Below are 16,621 nucleotides of genomic sequence, written 5' to 3' on the forward strand. Positions count from 1 at the left end.
AGGAGTTGAAGGCATTACTGCGCAAACTTCCGGAGGACATGTACCCATCGAAAATGCCCCTCCCCCATCTTCGGCCACCCCAATACCGATCCTCCAAGATCAAGAGAAACGCGCTTCAGCTTCTTGTCCTTCATGCTCATGTGGTTGCCCGCACACACGTCCGCATCCACCCACAAGGGGTACCACCCTGCACGCTCCCAGTCCAGCAGCGCCACAATCTCGCCATCCCGGACAAGGACATTCCAGGGATGAAGGTCGCCATGCGAGAGGACGACGGTTGCGTTGACGTCAAGCCCAGGCTCGATGCAGCAAGCCCACGAGCTGTCGGTGCCGTTCGGCCGGGCGAGGAACTCGCTCTTGATCCAGTTGATAAGGTCGAGCGACGTTGTGAGTGCTGAGAAAGGCGGTAGCGTGCGAGGCGGGACGAGCGTAAGAGCGTTGAGGCGGGTGTGCGACCACTCGGGGAAGCTGGCGTAGTTGCCGATCGGAGTTCCCGGAGGAGCTACCATGCTGTGGAGCTCATCCAGAATTGGGACGAGCTTGGCACACAGGGCATGGCGGCGCGGGTCGTGAGCCTTGAGGCGCAGGAGGACGTCGGCGAGGTTCTCGCCGGGGATGTACTCGAGATAGAGGAACACTCCGTCGTTGTACGCGACGATGTGGTACACCTGCGTACTTGTAAAATCAGCTTCGAACCCAGACGCTTTATTCGGGCTTATTGCTATGATGGAAAGGGTGGGCAGAGACGCCGGCAACCGGACGCGGCATGTGAGGGAATTAGGGCGAGAGAAGCATTGCAGTACGCACCTCCGGAATTGGAATGTTAGTCTGCCGTCGCAGCAGTCGCATGACCTCGCCCTCGCCCTTGTACACCTCGACGCCATATTTGACGACGACCTTCTGTCCGCCAGCGAGCTCGACGAGCTTGATGACGCGACCGCACCCCTCGTGCAGGACCTGACCGATCGTCGACCTAACGACGTCCTCTGGCTTTGGCAGCGCGGAGAGGGGCGGCGCGGGGCTGCGATGACGGATGGTCGAATTCGAAGGCGCATCGACGCTCGGCGAGACGTTACTGCGGCAATCGGAGCCCGGACCCGCAGTATCTCGAGGCCCGATGTCTTGACATCATAGAACAGGGCGTCAGCGAATGCCTGAACCAGTCGTTGAAATTCGAGTAGCCAAGGACCGACCTTTGAGCGATGCCGACGGGGCGGCAAAGGCTTGCTCGCCTTGTCGCGGGCCCAAGGCTCGTCGGATGGGAGTCTTCTGTGGAGCACACGAATCCAACCGGTGGGAGGCGACGAGTATTAGCGAAGACGGAGCGGTGTTTGATGAAGGAAGGGCGGAGGTGTCCACGACGCGAATCAAGCGGTACTGACCTGGAGCGTGCTCGCGGGAGGCATAGAAAGTGTAGCAAGTAGCTCGGTAGGACTCAAAGCAGGAAGTAGCGCGTTGGGGCGAGGGCAAGAGGCGTGCACCGCCTCGTCCTCATCTCTCGCTTCTTCCGCGCACCCGACGCTCGCCATGTCGGCTCCTGCCCGGCCACCAGCGCTTGCTGCTCCGCCTTCTCCGACTGCGAAGCTCCCACCCTGGCTCGTGCGCACCGCCGAGTCGCCCCTCTTCGCCTGGTCCACCTCGGGCATCCTGTGCGCTTCCTTCCCGGCGCTCTTTCCGCTCTCGCATGGCACTGACGAGAATGCGCGACCGCGGAACAGGCTTGCTGCCCTGCCGCTGTGTGTACGCGCGCCGACAGGCTTTCCGCAGCTGATCCAGCTACCCGTCTTCGCGACCATCTTCGGCGGCAGCGGGTGCGTCGCCCCGTACTTTCCGCTCACATGTCCTCGACCTGACGTACCTTTTTGTGCAGGTACATGGTTCGGGCTGGCGACCCGTTGAACGGAAGCGGGACGACCACCGGTGCGTGATCTCCTCTTGCCTGTCTGCGCGCAGGGCTTCCGCCGACTCGGAGCTCGTCAACATCAGTCGGACACGCGCTCACATCCTTCATGGCGCAGCCTGGTCTCTTGTCTACCTCTTCCTGAACGGCCGCAAAGCCCTGACGGCGCGGCGATCAGGCCCTCTCGCGCTCTCGGGGCTCGTCGCTGCGCAGGCGGCGACGTACGGGTCGTACTACTTCGGGCAAGACTGAGTGCACAACGAGGGCAGGGTGAGAGCGGAGAAGTGTGTTGTAACGCTAGCAGGCTTTCGCATCGCTCGCGTCGACACGGACGAGAGGGCACGCGAGAACTGGACAAGTCTCCGCCTCCTTGACGCGAGACTCGCTCGATCTGCGCCAACGCCGAGACGGAGGCAGCGAGAGTTGAGCCGAGTTGTCGCACCGGGGGAGCGCGGAGGAACGGTACAAGTTACAACAGGGCAGTGGCAGCCGCGCGCCAGAGTGAACAGCGAGAACGAGACGGGACAAGGCCCAGCGGGCGGAACGATGCGAATGGTGGAATGATGAGCAGATGAGAGGGGAGAGGTATGGTACGGCGAGAGGAGCGAGGGAGTGAAGGGTAGCACGGCGGACAGGTGCAGCTCACGGCGCTTGCCGCACCTCGACTTCGTCGATAGTCGTCGCGCTCTCCGTCGACGGTGACGGAGGCGCCTCGGCAGGCGCGATCGCGAGCGGCGGCGGGTCGAGCGTCGCCCACGCCGGCAATTGTGCGCGGTCGACCGCGTCCCACACCTTGGGCAGGCCGCCGAACGCCTCGATGCACTGGAGGTCCATCGCGCGCGACTTAGGGTGCGAGTAGCGCCGATACTCGTCGAAGACCGAGGTGAGTGACCAGGTTTGCAGGCGGCGAAGGCAGCCGACGACGCAACCTGTCCGATGCTGCGGAACAGTCAGGCGTCAGTCGGAGGAGGCCATATGGGAGAACGAGAGGGCAACGCACCTTGCCCTTGTTGCAGTGGATCAGCATCGGGTGGTTCCGCCGGTCGAGGATGGTCGACAGTGCCGCAACGATCTTCTCTTCCGGAATCGAGACGAACGGCTCCTTGTTGCCCGGAATGCCGAACTGGAAGAACCTGCGCGACAACACGTGTCAGCGTCCCCATCGCAGGCCCGCGATAGAGCAAGAAGGAAGGCTGATTGATCCGGTAGAGAATGTAAGACTCACTGGATCCCCTCAGCCTCGAGGAACTGCACGTTCTCCTCCGGGTACGGCTCCTGCACAAGGACCCTGCAGACAACGTAGCGAGTCAGTATGCGCTGTTGCGAGCCAGAAACAAGAGGTCATAGACGCACATGACGCTCTTGAGCCCCAAGCTGCGCAAGAACGGAAAGTTGTGCTTCCGCGGGAACGAGCTCCGGTACAGCCTCGGCGACACCATGGCAAAGTTCTCGGGCGGGCGCAGCGTGCCGTCGTCCCAGTCAATCCCTTCGTTCGAGTGCTTGAGAATCGCCGACCCGGCGTGGCACTGCCCGTCGTCGGACGGGAGCGGAGCCGCGAACCCGCCGCCCGACGTCGAGGTGAGCGAGGGAGACGGAGGCGGCTGATGCGCGGCATGCGCGTTGACGAGCGTACCGGACGAAGCGGGGTCCGAGCCGCTCTGCGACGATGTAGGGCGCGAAGGAGGGTCGAAGTGTGCGGGAGGTGCGCGCGGGACGTGCGAGAGCGGACGCGGTGCGGCGGGAGAGACGGAGACTGTCGTTGAGGGGAGGGGAAGCCGGGCGGCAGAGGTCAACGCGAAGGGAACGGTCGGCTCGAAGTCGATCGCCGAGACTGGTGCACCCGGCGCTTCGGCCACAGGCGTCGTGTCGACATCGCCAGCCTCGTCGCCATAAGCCTTGACCGCGACCTCGGCAAGCGACGGAAGCGCGTGAGGCGCACAGGCGGCCTGTGTCCCGGCGGTCCAGCCCGCCGCTGAGAATGTCTGGGTCGAGCTGGCGCTGGTGAAGGACGAAGCCGAAGCGGACGAGAAGCCCGAGTGCGACGTCGACGACGAGGCGGTCGAGCTCGCCGAGCTGAAGTCGCCGTACGAGTGGCGCGACGAACTGGCGAACGGCTCGAGCTCTGCGCCGCAGGAAGACGGCCCTGTCGTGGCCGGCGGGACATCGTCGCAGACGGGAAGCGGTGCGGGCGGAAGCGGCGCGGCGTCCTCTACCGCAGCCGCGGGACCCTCGTGCGGCCTCTGTCCATCCACTCGCTCGCCTGCAACCTTGTCCACGTAGTTCTGCGGGTCGCGCGACTGGCCGCTGCCCTCCACCCGAGCTCCGCTCGCGTGAGCAGAGTCACCCGGTGCACCTCGCTCCTGCGCGTTCTCGTGCAGCCCAGCGCGCTCCTGCATGATCTTGAGCAGCCACCTCGGCGCCGGACGGGCGTCTGGACGCGAGGGAGAAGCGCGAGACATGCGCGTGCCGAGGTCTTCGGGGCGGGTCGACATGGCGACGTCGGCGTTCCGCAGCATCGCCGGGGGGTCGAGCGGGCTCATTTGGTGCGGTGAACAGGGGAGAGGAGAGTCTGGCAGGCCCGGGAGGGCGGGCGGAGGGGGTATGCCGGGATGGATGGACGCGCAATGGGCGGGACTCGGGACACGGCTTAATTCGCCATGGTGGGCAAGGGAGAGGGTTGGGAGGGGCGAGTACTGCTGCACTCGGGAAGGACTGGGCCTCTCCGCCGGGAGCGGCGAGAGGCGGCGGCGGGCTGGAGAAGCGGGCGGAGCGAAAGCGAAGCCGTGAGGCCGAGCACATGCATGCGACCCGCGCCCTCGGCTGCCTGCGTGCCGAGGACAGCGTGAATCTGCCTTTGCAAAATCTGTACATGCGCACAATGCTCGCGCCTTTCCCTCACGAGTTGACGAGGCGACCGACTGAGCTACCTCCTGTCCAGCTCCAATCTCGCGATCACCCGTCGCTCGCCTCGCGCCAGACAGACCGACGTCTCGCCAGTCGCAGGTAATCACAGAACAGGCGTGAGAACCGGAGACAGGCGCAATCAAGAGCGAGACGGTGATACTGCGTCTTTTCACTTCACGTGGCCCAGCCAGCCGACTGAGCGCCTCGACCTGCATCTACTGCTTGAGGAGGCCCGTGAGGATCTCGACAACCTTGTCGCCGACCTCGGTCGTCGTCTTGTCGCCGCCGAGGTCCTTGGTGCGGAACCCGCATCCGCCGGCGCTCTCGTCGTCGAGCACGATGCGCACCGCCTCCTCGACGAGCTTGGCCTCGCGCTCCTTGCCGAACGAGTACCGCAGCATGAGCGCGATACTGAGGATTGTCCCGATCGGGTTGGCAATGTTCTGCCCGGCAATGTCCGGCGCCGAACCGTGGATCGGCTCGTACAGGCCCGGGATGCGCGACTGGCCGTCGGGGATGCCGCCGAGCGATGCGGACGGGAGGAGACCAAGCGAGCCAGGGATGACGGACGTCTCGTCCGAGAGGATGTCACCGAAGAGATTCTCGGCTGTTTCGAGCAGAGTCAGCCGTAGCCCACGCTCTGCTCGAGCGCCAGCAGGAGAAACGCACTGAGAACGATACCGTTGAGCTTGCGCGGGTTGGCGCAGATGAGCATGGCAGCCGAGTCGACGAGCTGGTGGTCGAGCTGAAGGTCGGGCTCCTCCTTGTCGAGCGTCTCCTGCACAACACGCCTCCACAGACGGCTCGTCGCAAGCACATTGGCCTTGTCGATCGAGTGGATCGCGAGAGGCGGGTTCGAGCACTTGGCGAGGTACGCTGCGAGACGCGTGATGCGCTGCACCTCGGGGACAGAGTACGTGCACGCGTCGAACGCCTCGGCATCCTGGCCCTCGGTCGCGCCGGCGACAGCTTCGCGGCGGTCGCCGAAGTAGATGCCGCCGATCAGTTCGCGGACGACGACGATCTCGGTGCCCTTGGCGATGTGCTCCTTGAGCGGGGAGTAGGCGACGAGTGAGGGGGCAGGGAAGAGGGCGGGGCGGATGTTAGCGTAGAGGCCGAGCTCCTTGCGGAGCTTGAGGAGACCAATCTCGGGGCGGAGGGTAGGGTGTGTGCCCCACTTGGGACCGCCAACAGCACCTGCACACGACAAAGACGAGGTGACGGGGTTAGCGACCGGAGGTACGGGCAGGAGCCGGCCGTCACATCGCAGAAGGAGGCGCACCGAGAAGAATGGCGTCGGCCTCCTTGCAGGCCTTGAGCGTCGAGTCGGGCAGCGGGTTCTGGTGGTTGTCGATGGCGATGCCGCCAAAGTCGTGCGCCTCGACCTCGAACTTGAGATCGGTGTGGGCGGAGAAGACATCGAGGATGCGCTCGGCCTGGCCGGCAACCTCGGGGCCTGTGTAGCGTCGCAAAAGGTCAGCACGCTTGTTTTCGAAGCTCTGTGAGCTTGCGTCGCGAAGTTGCAGCGTGCTCCGTCTTGATCTCGGAATGCGGCCGTCGCGCCCATATCGCCTCGAGGGCAAGATGTGAAGCCTCCCAGAGCTTCACTAGTAGTGTAGCGTCTCCTGCAATCCTCGAGCGGGCCGCCCGCGACGTGTGCCGAACCGACGAGTCAAGGTGGAGCCGCGGCGAACCTCGCGGCCGTCAAGCACGCTGATGGCGGACATCCAGTGCGCAATTGGCAGGGCTAGCGTGTGATCAAGAGGTCGTCCGAAGGTATGGAGAACTCGCCGATGCCATCCCCAGCGATTTTCACGACCTTGAGCGACATACTGTGGACGGTACGGGCGAAAGAGAGGAGAAACGGCGAGTTTCTCTCCTGGCTCAACCCGCTCCCTACTCTGGAATGCATGCTAAAGTTCAGCAAGCTTTATAACGTGGCTAGTCACCCCGGACGAATAGCCAAGTGCGCCTCTGTGGTTTCCACCACGCGTCGTACGCGCCTTAGCTGCCTTACGGCCTGACCGGCCACCCAGGGGAACACTCTATTGAGCTCAGCACACACAAGTCTCACTCAAGGTTGTTCGAAGCGCCCACACGGCAGCTTGCCCTGCGGCGCCCGTGGCGGTGTGCAGTCCTCCCCCATCGACCGCGCCAGTGCGTGGAGTCGTTTGGCGGATGAACCTCTCTGAATCGCTCGCTCGGGCTGTGGTCTCGCCAATTCTGGCGGTCCGGTCCACTAGCATACCAGCCTGTTTCGCCGACGCGTGACGGCGGCGTGGCGTTGCGTGGTCGGTCGACCTGCTCGCCCTTTCCCTCGTCATTCTCGCTTCTGCTCTGCACTTGTCATCCTGGCGACGATTGCAGCCGCACAGCTCTGCTGCTCGAGGCCACCGTACTCTCTTGCCTGCTTCTGCTTCGACCGGCGTGCCCAACGCTCTCCGCAGCAGAGCGCCTGTATCATCATCGCGCCGAGATGACCGGTTCCGGCAAGCTGCCGCGCAGGGTAGAATGCCCTCGATGCCCTCGCCGCTTTGCTCGCGACGGCGACGTGACACGCCATGTTTTTCGGGGACATTGAGGTGCTTTCGCGACGTGTGGCTTGCCTTGCAAACCAAGAGGCTGACAGCGGCGCTGAACTGCAGGTCCGCAGAAGCCTAGGAGGTGGCCTGCTCGTGCAGAAGAGCCGGCGTTATCCCAGCTGCCGCTGAGCAACCTGAACGGCGCGCCAAAAACAGTCTCGTATCGGGCTGCCCAACTCGCTGACATTTCGCGCCTGCAGGTCCAGCTGCCGTTTCACCCAAGCGTTCGAACAATCCTTCAACTTCGTGTGCGGCCGAACATTGCCATTGCACCGCGCGGAGGACGCGCAGCTCGAGGAGCGTACTCCGGAGCATGAGGACGGTTCGCGTTCACGCCATCTCGGTACTTCCCAGCGCGAGGCGACGCGCACAGGGACAGAAGCTCCCTCCATGCGCAGCATGACGCATCGAGCGCTGCCGTTGAGCCCGTGAGCGTAGAAGACGCCCTTAATCACCCCGCCGTCCTTGCTGACAGGGCCCAGCTAAGACAGGTGCGGAACCCACTGCATGTGCTTGTACTGCAGCGCACTACACTGGCCGCAGCCACTGCATGACCAGCGAAGGGAGGAAATCAAGGACATCTGCAAGCAAATAAAGGAAGTGGACCGGCGTATCCTCGCTGTCAACGACGCGGCGAATCGATTGACCTGATGATCTCGCGCCCGCCAAAGGTCGAGAATCAGGGCGCGAAATTGCAGCTCGGGAGGCACGGCGTGAATGTAGCGCGGGCCGGTATTTGCAGCACTTGTGCGGCGCAGGATCGGACAATCATTCTGAGCAAAAGACCTGAGTCCCTCAGCACGTCCGTGCCTTCTTCAGTGTAGTACGAACTTGCTAGCTTGACCGGGCTGTACTTCTGCCCGACTAGAGACGTCGGGGAGATAAGCGGACATTGACCTTGCACCGCTCGCGGCCGTCTGAGCTTGCCCCTCGAACGGCCACTCGCTCGCTTCGCACGCTCTCTGGGGGACTGGCACGCTCCGTACAGCCCCAAGCGCATCTTCAGACTTGCCAGACGCCCGGACGAACGCCCGCAGACGCAGCCGACACCGGCCTACTTTCGCCTCCTCCGTCTCCCGCGATGGCGCCGAAAGGAGCGCAGCAGCCCGCGAGCCTGCTTGGGACGCACAGCATCAAATGGCTCGTGATTGACAGTGCCCCGCTCTTCCAATCGCCGCTCTCGTCCCTGCGAAACTCGGCAACGCACTACCTCGTAACCAGCGATGTCGTCGCAGAGCTCCGCGACAAGCGCGGCCGCGCCCTCCTCGACGAGGCCAAGCTCCAGCTCCCCGCCGACACGCTCGCCGAGGGGCTAGAGCCGGACGAGATGCACCGTAACCGCGAGGGTTTCGAGGTCCGCGACCCGACACCAGAATCGGTCGCCAAGAGTGCGTCCCGTCCACCAGACCCACCTTTCCTGCTCAACCGTGGGCTGATGAAGCTTCTGCCGTGCAGTCACCGCCTTTGCCCGCAAGACGGGTGACCTCGCCGTGCTCTCGCAGGCCGACATCCGCGTACTCGCCCTTTGTCTCACCCTCGAGCTCGAGGAGAATGGCACCTGGCGTGTTCGTGACACGCCCGGCCAGGTTTTGACGGGCCCGCCAAAGGAGGACAAGGGAAAGAAGGAGAGCGGCGCGCAGGAGCAGCCTCCGGACAAGGAGGAGAAGGAGGATGCACCGGCAGCCGCCCGCGCTGAGGAGGCGGAGAACGACGCTCTCGCCTCTACGCTCGAGAAGCTTGACGTGCAGGATGCGAAGGAGGAGGGATCGCCGGCCGCCCCTCCCGCACCGGCTCCATCGGTTCCAGCCGACACTTCTCCCGCATCTCCTGCCGCTTCGACCTCTGCCCTCCCCGACGCCGCCTCCTCCCTCTCGCAAATGTCTCTCGCCGATGCGCCTGCCGCAGATGCTGCCGCCGACGGTGACGATGATGTGTCGGACGCCGAATCCGACTCGTCCGCTGGCTCGTGGATCACGCCCGATAACGTTCACGCGCACAAAGTGCGCGACCTCGGCCTCTTTGCGGCGCCCGACCAGCCCGAAGCTTCGACGTCGTCGGGTCCGGCCAAGCCCAAGACGATCATGAAGGCGGCCGTCTTGACGGGCGACTTTGCGATGCAGAACGTCGCGCTGCAGATGGGCCTCAATGTGCTCGGCAGTGGGGGCAAGCGCGTGCGCGAGGTGCGAACGTGGGTCTTGCGCTGCCACGCATGCTTCAAGTGAGTTGAGCGAGATCCCGCTTCAGTGTACTGTCGTTTTCCGAAGGCCCCCGTGCTGATCGTGTCACTCAATCCACAGGCTCTGCAAGAACCCGGAGAAGCGCTTCTGCCCTTCCTGCGGTGGTGCGACTCTCCTCCGCACCTCCATCACCTACGTTCCCGTCTCGCCGCAACATCCTCAAGGCTACATCCTCCACCTCAAGTCTAACTTTAACTACCGCCTCCGCGGCACGCAGTACTCGATGCCGAACCCGAAGATGGGCCGCGCAGGCGGTGCGCACGCCGAGCCCGTCGTTCGCGAGGACCAGAAGGAGTGGATCCGCGGTGTCAAGAGCGCTGAGGTGCGTCGCGACAAGGAGCAGCGCGCGCTGCAGCGCGCCCTCCTCGACGACCAGCGGAGAGGGACCGGCTCATCGGCGTCGATGGGCGCGGCTGCGGGCGCCGGGTGGTTCGCGCAGGAGGGTTCGCTCGAGGCACAGATGATGGGCATTGGGGGAACCAAGGGCGGGATCGACAACCCGAAGGGACGGAGAAGGACGGGCAAGGGCGGCCAGAATGGCGAGGTGCGCCTCGACAAGACGGGCCTGCCTCTCATCGGCTCGGGGCGGAAGAACATCAACGAGGCGCGGAGGAAGAAGCGGTAGTCGCATCTTTTCGTGTCCTCGTCTTTCTACGGTCTAAAGCGTCTCGTGATCTGCTCGTTGTGTTTGTCCCTTGTTTCCTGTACCTTTGTAACTCTACGCTCGACTCTCGACTCGCTCTCTCAGCTGTCGCAGACGATCCAGCGAGGCGATCATAAAGCGGAAAGCAGTCTACTATTGCGGCAACACCAGGACGAAACGATATGCGAGCGGGACATGCGAAGCGAAACGAGAGAGTCTGCGGAAGAGGATCTGCTATAGATGCGATGAAGGCGACCTGGATGTAGCGTCGAAAGGGGCGAGTCGTCTACCCGAGTGACCAGTCTTGCGCGAGTTGCGAGAACGACGAGAGTCTGCACGGATGTTGTCAGTTCTGTTTCAGAGGGGTTGAGGATGCAGGCGAATTACGCACGCTTCCGGTTGCGAACAGTCTATGGGCGGCGGTAGGCGCCCATTGTGCATGACCTTGTACATGTTGGTATACTCGGGGTCGGTGTACTCGTTGAAGAGCGAGATGGTCGTGCCCTCGCGGCCGCGAAGCCAGGTCGCTGCGGAGGAATGAGACAACGTCAGCGAAGTGCAGGCGAGATACTCGGTCAATCAAGACGTACGGATCTTGCCAAAGCCGCTACGGGATGTGAGGATCTGGAAGTCGGTGCCTATAGAGCGAAGGCAGTCCGAGATGAGCCGCGGGCAGCACACAAAAGGGCGCAGAGCGAGAACGTACCGGCAAATATCCAGCTCTCGGCAATCGTGCGCATGAAGCCGTCCGCGGCGAGCTTGATCGCGCTCAAGCCCTTGCTCCGGTCAGTCTTGATTTCGACATGCGCCTGCTTCAGGCCCGTCACGACAATGCGGTCGCCGAAGCGGCGCAACGCCTCGCGCTCGAGCTTGTGCGAGTCGGTAATTAGGTAGTAGACGACCTTCTGCGAAGGATGCGCATACTTGCGCGCGACGGCGTCGGCGCACGTGAAGTACTGGCTGTGCACAGAGACCGTGTTGACGGCGTCCTTGTAATCGGCCCACTGTTCAGCAAGAGGTAAGCGTCCGTTCTGCGCCGGCCAAAGGTACATCACGCACCATCGACAGGTCACCAGTGCGGATCTGGATGCCAATGACGAAGTTCTCAGGCAGAGCGAAGAAGCTCGTGTATTGCGAGATGAAGGCGAGCACGGCGGGCTTGGGGCGGAAGAGGTAGTTGAGCAGGCAGGAATAAGCGGTCTGCGCCTTGAGACCGATAGCATCGACCAGCGGCTTGATCGGGCGGTACGACCAGGAGCGCATCACGACGCCGCGATTGAACTCGATCTGCGGTGACCAAAGTCAACAGGGCGCTTGAATATGCGAAAAGTCACTGACGCACCTGCAGCCACGGCGTGCGTTTCGAGTTCTCGTACCGCGCGACGAACTTCGGCATGAACTCATCGACTTCCTCCGGCTCCCAATTGTGCGCGTTGAGCAATTTGCGCCGCTTGATGAGCGTCTTGTTCGTGTACACCGGTGCGAGAGGCGTGTCGGTCTGGTTATAGAACGGGCGCGACCAGTCGATGTAAGGCGAGTCGAAGAAGAGGTCGATGGGTGCGGGCTGCTGCCACCGGATCGAGAAGGCACGCTTGGTGAGAATGCTGTACAGGAACGAGGTAGTCATGCCGAGGATGCTGCGCGCGGTGCTCAGTCAGCTGGACGCATTGCATTGAAGGGAGACGAACATAACGTACCGGTCGGCGAAGCCTCCGCAGTACTCGCCCTGATGGCAGACGTATTCCATCAAGCTGGCCTCGCGATCCCCGCTCAGCATCTCGGCATGCATCTGAGCATACTCGTCCTCCCAGGCGCCCTTCTCGCACACCTGCACAGGCTCGCCTGTGCGCCACTCTTCGACCAGGTCGTTATACCTGCAAAAGAGGGCATCAGCGGGAGATTGTGAAATCAGACTGCAGTGACGCACTTGGCCAACGACCCGTCGACAAAGATGCCGGGGCCCTCGTGCTCGGAAGGTGGAAGAGGATGTGCTGGCAGAGCCGGTGCTGGACGGATCATGCGCGGCGGGTCGTCTGCACCTAGGCCGATGCCGGTACCGCGCTGCGTCCGGGTCCGACTCTTGATGAGCCATTGCCGAGTCTCATTCTGCGCCTGCAAGTGCGAGCGCAAGTGCGAGCGTTCAGTAACCAGCAGAGCGCGGAGTGGCACTCGAGACGAACGGGCGTGAGTTCCTCGAGCATCCGGGAGAGACTGCTGTGGACCTTGGGAGTCGTCCAGTTGTACCGCCGCAGGTGTCGGTCCTCTTTGCTGTACCGTATCCGCGGCAGGACGTCCTCCGTCGACAGGAAGTCGTCTTCGTCGTTGACTGGCGCGGCTTGCTCCATGTCGTCGGCCTCCTCACCCTCGCTCGCGAGCACGGCAGGCGGTCTCTGCGGCGCCTCATCGTCTCCAGTTTCCTGGACGTTTAGCAAGGGCCCTTCTCCATCGCTCGGCAAGCCATCGACGGGTGCACGTGCCCGGTCCTCGTCTTCGTCCATTGACCCTGCGCCGGCCCCTGCCAGCCCAGCGGCGGCGAGACGACCTGTCCGCACGAGCGGTGCACGTATCTGGTCGGCATACGGCTCGAGTGCGACGGGTATGGGCGCAGTAAAGGCGATAATGAGCGTGATGGGTGCGGCGAGGACGGCGACGATGAACAAGGTGCGCGAGCAGCGTCGGCGCGGGCGCGGGAGGTCGTACGAGTCCTTTTCCCGGCCGAGGAGGGGACTCGTGACCCGCGCGTCGCCCGGCAGGCGCACAGAGCCCATGGCGACGAGCTTTGCGAAGGTCAACCGACGGCGACGCGTCGAGGCGGGTCGCGTCCAGAGCGAGGTTCGAGGGCGTCTCTGCTTCGTCGTCGCATCCTGCGCTCGCTGCTGCTCGCTGGAAAGCACCAGCAGATCCAATGACACGTCCCGACGAGCGCGCTTTCGCTTCCTCTACCTCGTCCGCAGTCGTACCCTGCTGGCGTCGCTTCTAGTTCGACGCAACGGCTCCCGCTTAGATGGCACTGGTTGCAGATCCGATGCCAGCTGGCCACTGCATTCGCAGCAACGGAAGAATTCACCACGCCTGCACCGCCGGCCAATGCGCGCTTCGCAGCCGCCCTCGCTCTCTCGATCTGTCGTCGCGTTCCGTTCCGGCTAGCGTTCCGCAACAGCCCTCCTTCCGTATGGCCCCTGCGTGGGGCTGGAGGCGCTACGTACCGCGGTTGCAGCTTGTCCGTCCTGTTTGCGCTGGTCGCGGCACGTGCGCGCGCGTCTGCCTCTCCTCTCGTCCCGGCCAGCATGCCCGCGGACCACGCGGGACGCGCACACCAAGCGCAAGAGTCTCCTCTGTCTCCTGCCGTGGCTTCCTTCCTCCGATTGGGGCGTAGGCTATCGCCTCGACGGCTGCGACGTTCCTTTCGCGGCCTGTCGCCCCTGGTTCTCCCGCTCAGCGGCGAGTCCCAACGCCTCCTGCCACCGCCTAGGTCACCAAGTATGCCGCTCGAGTCAGCGCAAGGAGCTGTGCCGAAGCGCAAGCTCTGCCGGAGAAGACGCGCTGTCATTAGCGGCATAGTCGTCCTCGTGTTGGTCGGCGTGCTCGCCTTGCTGCACCATCGTTCGCGCTCCGAGCCGCTCGCTAGCATGTACCGCGACGTGCATCCTCGCACTGTGGTGCAAGCCGCCCCAGTCGCACCAGCTGCGGCCAAGCAGCTGCGCCTGGGCACGGCAGCGGCGGTGGACGAGCAGTTCGAGGCGCAGTTCTCGCCCAAAGTGCAGGAGTTTCGGCGCTGGCGGTGGAGCGGAGTACCCGACGAGAACCTGTCGCGCATGGTCAGCAATCTGACCGAGGTGCGTTGCGTTGCTTGCCGTCGCAAGCCCCGCCCTGACCTCTCGCACATGGCAGGCGGATCGAATTACTCGCGAATGGCTTCGCTCGACTCGCCCGCAGAGCCAAAGAGGCACACCGATCGGCACCATGGCGTCGCAATATCCGCCTGACATGCGGCCTGGCGAACCAGCCAAGTCGCACAAATCTCCACCTGGGTCCTTTGAAGGTCCGGGCGAATTCACCGGCGGCTCGTGGGAGAAGTGCGTCGCTCCTCGCCTTTGCGGCATCTCATACGCTCACGCGAAGTCGCTCGCAGATACTCAAAGCTACTGCAGGAATGGCACGACGGACACGCCCCGCTGCACGTCGAGGGCGAGAAGTGGTGGAATCGCTACGCGCGATTGCATGCCGAGGTTGGTGTCTCTATGGTTCTCCTGACATCACATCAATGCACTCACCCGAGCCTTGGCGCACAGGTCCTCGCTCTCAAGCGCCCAACTCGCATCCTCGAGTACCAGTGTCCGGCTGGGAGGCCTTGCGGCGGTCTCGCCGATCGGTCGGTTTCTTCTCCGATTGCAGTGCTGCGGCAGCCTGACACTTATTTCGGACAGGCTCATGGGTCTCACCACGACGTTCCTGTACGCCCTCCTGACGGACCGAGCCTTCGTCGCCTCATTCGATCAGCCCTTCCCGCTCGACCTGGTCTTCGACTCGCCCTTCATTGACTGGTCCGCTCCATCCCCGTCCCTGCGCCGAACCGACGTTCCGGGCGATGCGTACTCGCGGCTTTGGGCGAGCGCGACCTTGCTGAGGCGGAGGAAGACGATGAAGATGCAGAACCTTGAGATCGAACCGATGCGGGAGGTGCTTGCTGATGTGCGCACTCGCCAGCGCGACGAGCCGTGGATTCGCGTGCGTATCGTCATCAAACCCTGCTAGCGTCCGCCAGACTGACGATTCTGCGGACAGTTCGACCGCCTCAACCGTGGCATGATCCTTCAGGCCTACAACGCTTCCGAACCGTCTCTTGTCCCTCAACTCGCACAGCTCGGCTTCACGATGGAGACGGCCTACGCACAGATCATGCACTTCCTCTTTCGTCCAAAGCTCGAGGCGCTCATGTTCATACACGAGTACACGTCGCTGTTCTCGCTCCCGTCCTTCTTTGTAGTCGGACTCCAGATCCGCACTGGCGACTTCTACATGGTATGCACTACTCTGTGCGTTTTGCTGAGGGATGAGACCTGACGCATCATCGGTTGCAGCGAAAGCCTCAGCACGATTGGATCAACGTAAGCGGAAATGCGGTGTAACGTTCATCAGGATCTCTTGCCTTGTATTGACGTACTTTTTGCGCCTTGCAGACGCCGGCTTGGCACGAGCATTGGTTCACCTGCGCCCAGGAAGTGGTCGGTATATCGAGTCTTTCTCAGCATCGTCGCGGTAGGTTCAGCTGACAGTATTTGTCGTATTGCCGACCCTCACGAATGCAGATACGTACTCAGCGCCAGGCCAGCACCCGCTCTACTACCTCATCACCGACTCGTCCACCCTGCGCGAGTCCGCTCTTGCCGCTTTTCCTGACCGCGTCGTGCTCTCGGGCCTGACGCCGCACCACGCCGAACTGCGCGACTCAAAGAAGAAGAAGTTCGTGAGCGGTGCGGGCAGGATGAAAACCGACCCGGACGGCGTTTTGCAGGAGGTCGAGGGGATGACAGATTCTATGGTCGAAAGCTGGATCTTCGCCAGTATGTCTTGTCAGTCTCAGCGGTGTGGCAGAACTAGCTCACCGTCTGACTACCGCAGATGTCGACTTCGCCCTTCTCTCTCGCGATTCGGGCTTTGCCAAGAATCGTGCGTTCTCTTCAATGAGGTTTCTTTCACACACTGTATGCTTGGCTGAGTTGGAGTTGCCTCGCAGCCACATTCATGCGGGCACACCCGGGCAAGGCCATAGTGCTCCCGCGGCGGAAGCAAGGGGGCATCTCGACATCTCGACCGCCGATGAAAAGCTGCGCGCTCCCCGAGACGTGTGCTTCACCGGCGGCAATCTGAATTCTTGTTCTGCACTGACACGATATCTCTGCACAGGCTGTCAAGCTTCGCGGACCTGGCGAGCGACTGGTGCGTGCTGCTCACAGCTATCCCAACCGTCTCAGGCAGCTAACTAAGCTCTCTCGCCAGGTCACTTGGGTAGTGCCGTCCCGAAGCTCCGCGTACACGGCTTGTACATGTATGCGTGAACGTCGAGTCGCTGTCTGAAGATTCGAGAGGCTGCACAGGCTGCTTTTCGCAAATCGAACTGTCGGTCTAGATGGCTTTTGTCGCTCGAGCCGTCGCAGGCGGGCTCTACGTATGCTCGTCGGGCAATTCTCGCTTGCCTCATGGTCTACGCGCACTCACACAGTTTGCAGACAGCTGAGCGTGGTTCTCATCGTGTCCCGGCTGCGGACGCACAGGCAGATTGCCCACGTGTACGGTGGACGTCGAACGCTTCTCTGTTCGGTAGCACAGCTGCACTAGCTGTCGAAGGGCCTTC

The 16,621-nt window shown here is 62.9% G+C and overlaps 7 protein-coding genes across 7 annotated transcripts; 3 read left to right on the forward strand and 4 right to left on the reverse strand.

The window, feature by feature from the left end:
• Window positions 1–14: 14 nt before the first annotated feature.
• On the reverse strand, window positions 15–1,129 carry JCM10292_006155 (aminoglycoside phosphotransferase family protein; the record flags this gene model as incomplete). Its single annotated transcript, XM_076647080.1, has 3 exons — window positions 15–668; window positions 808–1,021; window positions 1,098–1,129. 3 exons carry the CDS (start codon window positions 1,127–1,129, stop codon window positions 15–17), a joined length of 900 nt encoding a protein of 299 aa, XP_076507418.1.
• A 398-nt stretch (window positions 1,130–1,527) lies between these two features.
• AIM19 (Aim19p) lies at window positions 1,528–2,152 on the forward strand (the record flags this gene model as incomplete). Its single annotated transcript, XM_076647081.1, has 4 exons — window positions 1,528–1,649; window positions 1,719–1,811; window positions 1,871–1,920; window positions 2,019–2,152. The coding sequence occupies 4 exons, from the start codon at window positions 1,528–1,530 to the stop codon at window positions 2,150–2,152; spliced, it is 399 nt and encodes a 132-aa protein (XP_076507419.1).
• A 390-nt stretch (window positions 2,153–2,542) lies between these two features.
• Window positions 2,543–4,440, reverse strand: JCM10292_006157 (uncharacterized protein; the record flags this gene model as incomplete). The annotated part of the gene is made up of 4 exons (XM_076647082.1): window positions 2,543–2,839; window positions 2,901–3,033; window positions 3,126–3,188; window positions 3,254–4,440. The coding sequence occupies 4 exons, from the start codon at window positions 4,438–4,440 to the stop codon at window positions 2,543–2,545; spliced, it is 1,680 nt and encodes a 559-aa protein (XP_076507420.1).
• A 579-nt stretch (window positions 4,441–5,019) lies between these two features.
• LEU2 (3-isopropylmalate dehydrogenase) lies at window positions 5,020–6,635 on the reverse strand (the record flags this gene model as incomplete). The annotated part of the gene is made up of 4 exons (XM_076647083.1): window positions 5,020–5,411; window positions 5,474–6,001; window positions 6,087–6,260; window positions 6,596–6,635. The coding sequence occupies 4 exons, from the start codon at window positions 6,633–6,635 to the stop codon at window positions 5,020–5,022; spliced, it is 1,134 nt and encodes a 377-aa protein (XP_076507421.1).
• Window positions 6,636–8,467: 1,832 nt separating this feature from the next.
• Window positions 8,468–10,248, forward strand: NOB1 (rRNA-binding endoribonuclease; the record flags this gene model as incomplete). Its single annotated transcript, XM_076647084.1, has 3 exons — window positions 8,468–8,774; window positions 8,842–9,604; window positions 9,684–10,248. The coding sequence occupies 3 exons, from the start codon at window positions 8,468–8,470 to the stop codon at window positions 10,246–10,248; spliced, it is 1,635 nt and encodes a 544-aa protein (XP_076507422.1).
• Window positions 10,249–10,552: 304 nt separating this feature from the next.
• Window positions 10,553–13,034, reverse strand: JCM10292_006160 (uncharacterized protein; the record flags this gene model as incomplete). The annotated part of the gene is made up of 9 exons (XM_076647085.1): window positions 10,553–10,598; window positions 10,658–10,793; window positions 10,857–10,904; window positions 10,973–11,270; window positions 11,326–11,553; window positions 11,609–11,903; window positions 11,964–12,140; window positions 12,194–12,378; window positions 12,447–13,034. The coding sequence occupies 9 exons, from the start codon at window positions 13,032–13,034 to the stop codon at window positions 10,553–10,555; spliced, it is 2,001 nt and encodes a 666-aa protein (XP_076507423.1).
• Window positions 13,035–13,895: 861 nt separating this feature from the next.
• On the forward strand, window positions 13,896–16,279 carry JCM10292_006161 (uncharacterized protein; the record flags this gene model as incomplete). The annotated part of the gene is made up of 13 exons (XM_076647086.1): window positions 13,896–14,102; window positions 14,203–14,342; window positions 14,399–14,495; window positions 14,559–14,638; window positions 14,694–14,994; window positions 15,052–15,288; window positions 15,348–15,374; window positions 15,447–15,495; window positions 15,576–15,830; window positions 15,889–15,936; window positions 16,004–16,112; window positions 16,174–16,206; window positions 16,267–16,279. 13 exons carry the CDS (start codon window positions 13,896–13,898, stop codon window positions 16,277–16,279), a joined length of 1,596 nt encoding a protein of 531 aa, XP_076507424.1.
• Window positions 16,280–16,621: the final 342 nt, after the last annotated feature.

This window comes from Rhodotorula paludigena, assembly GCF_050403205.1.
Source record: "Rhodotorula paludigena JCM10292 DNA, Rt_paludigena_JCM10292v1_ctg7, whole genome shotgun sequence".
NCBI lineage: Eukaryota > Fungi > Basidiomycota > Microbotryomycetes > Sporidiobolales > Sporidiobolaceae > Rhodotorula > Rhodotorula paludigena.